Genomic DNA, 7,415 nt, shown 5'->3' on the forward strand with positions numbered 1-7,415 from the left:
CAGCATGAAGAGGAGAACTGGCCTGGGGGGCAGCATGAGGTCAGTGGTGGGCTTCTTGTCCCAGCGGGGCTTGCATGGGGACCCCCTGCTCACTCAGGACTTTCAGAGGAGACGCCTGCGGGGCTGCAGAAACCTCTACAAGAAGGACCTCCTCGGCCACTTCGGCTGTGTCAATGCCATTGAATTCTCCAACAATGGAGGCCAGTGGCTGGTCTCAGGTAAATCAACCCCCTTCCCCTCCCCGCACCCTCCCAGCCTCCCCCTCTCGCTCTCCCCCGTCACCCTCCTCCTGCCCTCTGTCCCCACCCCCTCCCTTTCTCAACCCCCTTCTGCGGTAGGAAGGTTTGGTGTCAAATTAAAACCATTGCAGGGGGAGGGGAAGGAGAGGATGTCTTCTATAAAAAAGACCTAAAATGGTTGACAGCTCCTTAATTCGCTTTATCCCAAGTGCAAAGTGATCTCTCCTGATGCCTGCCCTGAAAGTGTGGGTCGGTGAGGGGGGCGAGGTTACCGCTCGACAAAGTTTGATGGCAAACTCTTCCTCCGCGTACTTTAAAAGGTGCTGGGGGCATTTTGGGGATGTGGAGGGGGAGGAGGCCGAGGAGCGCCGGAGGCAAGGGGGAGCTGCAGCCCCTGTCGCCGGCGTCAAGGAAAAGGGGTCTTGGGGCTGGGAAGCGGGCGGTGACAGACCCGGACGCCGAGGGGCCGGGGGCTGCGACCCGGGGGCTGGCGGGGTCTGCAGAAGGGAGGTGACTGGCGGCGGTAGGGCCGCGGCGGGCCGCCCCCCTTGGCGCTCTTAGGGGCCCAGCAACATCGCCTTTCGTTCGGTTGTGGCCTCTTCTGCGTCTTGTTTTTAATACGGTTTGGAGAGTGGCGAGGGCTGTGGAGGCTAAAGGGCACCAGCCTGAACTTGAATGCGCAACTTATGAGGCAGGGGGTAGGGTGGGGGACCCCCGGGAGACTTGTTGGCGGGAGTCCGGCGCCCCACACCCTGTTTCCCGCGGCCGCTGTTGCAAGTGGTCTCTGCTTCTCCTCCCTGTCGCCCAGACCGGCCTGGTTGCCCCCGGGCTCTCCCTCTGGTTTGGGGAAAGTGGCGAAATCGAGGCCGGGGCTCCGGCCGGGCGGTGTAGGCCTCGCTCTCCCGGGGCTCCTAGCGACAGGCAGCTGAATCGATAGCCTATTGCTCCCGGAGAGGCCCGGGCCCCGCGGGCCGCGGCAACAGCTGCCCCCAGGGAGGTGCGCCTGCTGCCGGTGGGGGCGCTCGCCGCCGTTGTCCCCTCCTCCCTGGGGTCGCGGACCCAGGGCTGGAGTGGGTGGGAATGGGCCTACGTGAGGGCTAGGGGGCGGCTCCCCGAAACCTGGCTCAGGGGAGGGGGGTGAAGACGACTGACTGGGCGTTCCTGCTTGGCTGCTGCCCTCTTCTGTCCCTTTTCCTATATTGGGAGGGATGAAGGGGGAGCCCAGCCCTGGACGTGGCGCTTAGCTTCACCCAGGTCGGTCCCCGAGTGGCTTTCTAATTTATGTCAGCAGCTCGCCAGAAACTTCTGGGATCATGGCAAAGCATCCGTCTTCGCGAGTAACCGTCGGAAGTGACACGGGGCGTACAGTCCAATTTGGGGGTAGCAAAGAGAAAGATCTTCTGTGATCATTTTATGATAAACCTTCTGGGGTCTGTCCAGAACTGACTTGACTTTTGTACCCCAGATCGTTTTGGCCCTAGATCATCCGCTGAAGAAATCTGATCTTTCAGACGAAAGCTTCCTTCCCCCACACCACCATATAAAATTTTATCAAATAAATTTCAAGAGCATAAGTGAGGGAAGACCTCTTCTTTAAAGACCTGGCTCCCAGTATCCCCGCTACTGTTTTTTATGTAATTATAAAACTCCTGATGTATTCCAACAGAGAAGTTCCCAGACATAAGTAAACTTTTCCTACTGAGTGAGGGAATTTGGGGGTACTCTTTTGGAGATAACTGAACTAATCATGTTAACGGAATTGTGAGTAGTCACACGTTGCCCAGCTTGACACGCCTTTATTTATGTATTTATTTGAGACAGGGCCTCACTTTGTTGCCCAGGCTGGAGTGCAGTAGGTTATCACTGCTCACTGCAGCCTTGACCTCCCAGGCTCTAGCTGACCTCCCACCTCAGCCTCCCAAGTAGCTGGGACTACAGGCAGGTGCCATCATGCCCGGCTAATTTTTAAATTTTTTTTTTTTTGTAAAGGTGGAGTCTCCCTATGTTGCCCAGGCTAGTCTTGAACTCTTGGCCTCAAGTAATCCTCCTGTCTCACCCTATAAAGTGCTGAGATTACAAGCGTGAGCCACCATGCCTAGCTCAAACTTTTTTAAAAATAACAAATTTATTGAGATAATTTCCCTGCCATATAATTTATCTATTTGAAGTTACATTTTGAAAAGCACTAAAAAGTTCCTTCCATTCGCTACCAGTTATTACTCCTTTTATCCTTGGGCAGGACGCTCCCCTATATCTTAAATGAATTCTATTTTCTCTAGTCTTGGCCAGGTCATTTCCTTTATCTTAATTTTAGCTTGTAAAAGAGGAGAGTCCTTTCCACAAGGGAGGCTCTGGCAGACCTTTCGATTCTGGGTATTTATTTCCTTACTTTTCTAGGCTTGTGGTGCCCATCTCCATCAGTACTTCCTGAGTTCCAGCCTTCTTTGCCCCTTGCTCCTCCTCCTCCTTCCCCCCATACTCCCTCTAGCTCAGTTCTTCCTGTTTCCTCTTTATCTACTCCTGTTCCTGTTCTTAATCCTATCAGCAGGCTATTCCACCGCTCCTCCAGCTTGGCTAAGATACACCTAGCTTTTCCTATTTGTTCCTTGAACATAGAGTTTTTGTTTAAAGCCTTTTTAGCTATTTACCTTCCATTATGAGTATACAGCTGTGTTAACAGAAAGTTCCTCCTGTTTGCTTCAGATAAGGAAGCCCCCTTTGGGAGTCCTAATATACCTTAACTTGTTAAAGCTAATTACATTTTGTTCTGGGAAGTCCTTCGATAATTTTCCCAAGTTTAAAACTAGTGTCATGTTTATATTTTTTTTCTTATCTATCTTTATCTCTTATTAGCAGTCAACACCTGAGGGGGGGGAGCACAGTATTCTGAGGCTAATGCTATGTATCCCCAATGTTGTAATGTGGTGGGATGCCAGACTCTGGGATGGTAATGAGATTACTTTTATGCATTTTGTTGTTCTTGTGTCTTGTCTGGATTGGAAAGCCCTTAGAGAGTTGTGATTAAAATGATAGATTGTTCATTGTTTTCATTTCATAATTGTTTGGGCAGGCTCACATTTCTGGTAACTGACACATACTACTTGATAGAATTAACTTAGACCCAGAGCAGAAATAATATTTGCATGATTCCTGTGGCTGGGTAAAGTACTATTAGTTAATAATACGTCACTTTTCTGTTCCAACAGCTATCCCCTTTTCCAGGGCACAGTGAGGCCAGCAGATATTGAGTAAACCAGAGAAAATCAGGAAGAAGAAAAGGTGCTGTGCTTGGAAGTGAAATTATGACAGCAACAAGTGGAGAAATGGTTATTTGACACGTTAAGATATTTTAACCTAAAAAGTACTTGATTTTTCTTGTTGATGACCAGAAAAAGGCATCGCTGTGATACTATGTTAGGCAGTGTGGTATAGCACACATGTGGCTAACATCATCGCTGTGTCATTTGTTTATTCTGTGACCTTAGTCAAGTTTCTAAGCCTCTCTGAATGTGTTTTCTGGGTTATACAGTTGGAATATCGGCACCTACCTGAGGGGCTTGTGAGAACTGTGTTAGTCAAGGTATAGGTTGGGTACTGAACAGAGTGCTAGGCCTGTCAGAGAAAATACTGAGTTTGTTTTGTTTCTCTTTTGTATTCGTAACACTTGGGGTCATTAATAACAGACATTTGTTCTTACAGTATTGGTAATAGACCAGTGCAGAGACAGGATAGTTTTGTGACTTTTTGATGTGGAATGAGGAGGCGCAATGTGGTGTGGAAAGTGCTTGGGATTTGATGTCATGTGATTTGAGTTGGAGGCTCCACCAGTCACAAAGTGTTTGAATTTAGGTAAGTCCCTTCACTACTCATCTGTAAAATGAGGATAACGATTGCCCTCAAACTGGTAGATGAATGGGGGTAGTGAATAGTCAATGAAATGTTATATGTGAAGGTGCTTCATGAACTTGATTTTGAGTGAACATTACTTTTTTTTTTTCTTTTTGAGATGGAGTCTTGCTCTGTCGCCCAGGCTGGAGTGCAGTGGCACAATCTTGGCTCACTACAACCTCCGCCTCCTGGGTTCAAGCAATTCTCCTGCCTCAGCCTCCCGAGTAGCTGGGATTACAGGTGCATGCCACCACACCCCGCTAATTTTTGTATTTTTAGTAGAGACGGGGTTTCACCATGTTGACCAGGCTGGTCTCAAACTCCTGACCTCGTGATTCACCCACCTCGGCCTCCCAAAGTGCTGGGATTACAGGTGTGAGCCACCCCACCCGGCCCGTGAACATTACTTTTTATAAAGACTAGCTTATACTTGATGATTGTAGTCTCTTCTTAGAATATTTATATGTGTTAGTCCTTTGAGGGATGGTGAACAACATTGTATGTTGGTGACACAAGAGATCCTAACAACATCAATGAGGTTACAGTAGTACACATATTTCGGGTATATCTCGGGTTTACCTTTTGGGTCTTTGGTTGCATCTAGTACTCTAAATTGCTCTCATTGCCTCCTCTTATGTTTTTCCTTTTTCCTAGAATGGGATCCTTTATATGTTTGTTTAAAGTTTTTTTTTTTTTTTTTTTTTGTGAAGAAAATGAACATCTTTTAGAGCTCTGATTGGATGACCAATCAGAATGTATCTTTATGTGCATTCGACTTGGATTGTTACTCCGCCTTTTTATATGTTGTAGAGGGTTTGTGCAGATCATCTTAGCAGTAAACAAAAACAAAGATTTGGCTCTTTGGAATGAGAGTGGCTATAATATTGTTTCCCCTGAATCGAGATTTAAGGAATTGGAACTTGTAGAACTAGCAGAATAACCCGTAAGTATGAAGTTTTGAGTTACAGTGAGAGATTATTATCTTTTTTGTGTGCTTATGACTAAATATAGGAAAAGTGCCTTCAGAAGTTTTTCAAATAGCATGAGCAATTATGATGTTTCAAAGTATTAATTATGTAGGAGTTGTGAATGGGGAGACGCACTTAGTTGCTTGGTCATAATACTTATAAATGGGGATAACTATTTAGCCTATTTCTAGTTCAAATGGGTCTCTGACCATATTGATCATTTTAAGGATCCATAATATATATAGAGAGATTTTGGAGTATGAACCCTGAAGTCAGACTGCCTGGGGTGAATACCAACCCAACTACTTGGTCACTTATCCTCTCTTGTCTGTTTCCTCACCCATGTAATAAGGATAATAATACCCTACAGGGTTGTAGTAAGGATCGAATGAAATAACATTTGTAAAGTTCTTAGCACAAGGGCCTAACCCATGCTGTTGCTGCTGCTGCTGCAACAACTGTTGTTTCCCTTGAATGTCAGGAAAGGCTTTTAGGAGATTGATACAGCCAAACACCTTACCTGCAGATAATGTGCTTTTAGACTAATTTATTTACAAAAAACTGATATCATAAAACATGATATAAACTAGTGATTGGGAAACAGGAAATGACCATTAATTAACAGGTTCAAATTAAGCATATAGGTATAATCATAGCTATTATTCAATGCTTAAAAATACTCTTTGATAACAGTACTGGTTAAGCTTATTCACAAAGTATACTGCACATGGCACAGTACACCATGAAAAATTGAGAAAGATCTCCATGAGGTGAACTGTTCAAAATACTTTGTGAAAGCTCCGCCTCCTGGGTTTACACCATTCTCCGCCCAGGAGGCGGCCACTGCACTCCAGCCTGGTTTTCAAAAAGCTGGCGTTTTAGGAGTGTTCAGTTCTCATTTGTAACCTTTCATGACCTTTTAAAATGTATCCCCTCTACCTTATTATACTTTAATAGATATTTGTTTTTTCTCTGATTTGCTATACTTAATACAGCAAAAATGCCCATGCCTGTGAAATTTGATGGGAAAGAAAGAAGGCCTGTAGAGATGGCCCTGAGAAACTTTGCTATGAAAAATTGTAAGGATCATGTCATAAGGATAAAGTAATGTGAATATTTATAGATACACATTATTTGTCCTACTTGTTCTTTAGTCAGCTAATAGATACCTATCAAAGGTTGGCAAATTTAGATTTATGCCTGGGTTTGTTACTTCTGCTTTAAAATAACCTACTGAGGTTTAGCTGATGATCATTAGTCACATTAGACATTATTATTAACACATCAAAAAGTTGTCCTTGTGTTCAGTATTGTTCAAAGGATCATTTTTAATTTGATTTATACCAATGTGTTTTTGATTGCTAAGCTTTCCTAAAGACTCAGTGTTCAGCCTGCTTCCGGACGGGCGAGGAGACTTGTGGTCTGGTTCTTGGACTTCCCTAACAGCATGGCCCCTAAACGCCAGTCTCCACTCCTGCCTCAAAAGAAGAAACTAAGACCACCACGTGCTGTGGGACTGGAGGAGACATCGGCCTCTGCAGGCTTGCCGAAGAAGGGAGAAATAGAACAGCAAGAGCAGTTGAACACATTGATGAAGTACAAAATGAAATAGACAGACATAATGAACAAGCCAGTAAGATTTTGAAAGTAGAACAGAAATATAACAAAGTCTGTCAACCATTTTTTCAGAAGAGGTCAGAATTGATCGCCAAAATCCTAAATTTTTGGGTAACAACATTTGTCAACCATCCACAAGTGTCTGTGCTGTTTGGGGAGGAAGACGAAGAGGCACTGCATTATTTGACCACAGTTGAAGTGACAGAATTTGAAGATATTAAATCAGGTTACAGAGCAGATTTTTATTTTGATGGAAATCCTTACTTTGAAAATAAAGTTCTCTCCAAAGAATTTCATCTGAATGAGAGTGGTGGTCCATCTTCAAAGTCCACCGAAATCAAATGGAAATCTGGAAAGGATCTGATGAAATGTTCAAGTCAAATGCAGAATAAAGCCAGCAGGAAGAGGCAGCATGAGGAACCAGAGAGCTTCTTTACTTGGTTTACTGACCATTCTGATGCAGGTGCTGATGAGTTAGGAGAGGTCATCAAAGATGATATTTGGCCAGACTCATTACAATACTACTTGGTTCCTGATATGGATGATGAAGAAGGAGAAGAAGATGATGATGATGATGAAGAGGAGGAAGGATTAGAAGATACTGATGATGGCCGGGCTCGGTGGCTCAAGCCTGTAATCCCAGCACTTTGGGAGGCCGAGACGGGCGGATCACAAGGTCTGGAGATCGAGACCATCCTGGCTA

At 45.0% G+C, this 7,415-nt stretch overlaps 2 protein-coding genes across 5 annotated transcripts in view; both read left to right on the forward strand.

Annotated features, from left to right (window-relative positions):
* Positions 1-7,415, forward strand: part of DCAF5 (DDB1 and CUL4 associated factor 5) — a 108,531-nt gene continuing 101,116 nt past the window's right edge. For 3 of the 4 annotated variants that reach the window (XM_011949687.1, XM_011949688.1, XM_011949690.1), the window contains exon 1: positions 1-218. In XM_011949687.1, coding sequence (XP_011805077.1) covers positions 5-218 — 214 coding nt within the window. In that variant the 5' untranslated portion in view covers positions 1-4. Of the gene's footprint in view, positions 219-373; positions 560-7,415 lie in introns of those variants that run through there. The other variant, XM_011949689.1, reaches the window with a different exon arrangement.
* LOC105517288 (protein SET-like) overlaps positions 6,519-7,415 on the forward strand; it is a 3,887-nt gene continuing 2,990 nt past the window's right edge. Inside the window, 2 exon segments of the mRNA XM_011949787.1 lie at positions 6,519-6,669; positions 6,672-7,345. Coding sequence (XP_011805177.1) covers positions 6,543-6,669; positions 6,672-7,345 — 801 coding nt within the window. The 5' untranslated portion in view covers positions 6,519-6,542.

Source organism: Colobus angolensis, unplaced genomic scaffold (genome assembly GCF_000951035.1).
Source record: "Colobus angolensis palliatus isolate OR3802 unplaced genomic scaffold, Cang.pa_1.0 Scaffold3, whole genome shotgun sequence".
NCBI lineage: Eukaryota > Metazoa > Chordata > Mammalia > Primates > Cercopithecidae > Colobus > Colobus angolensis.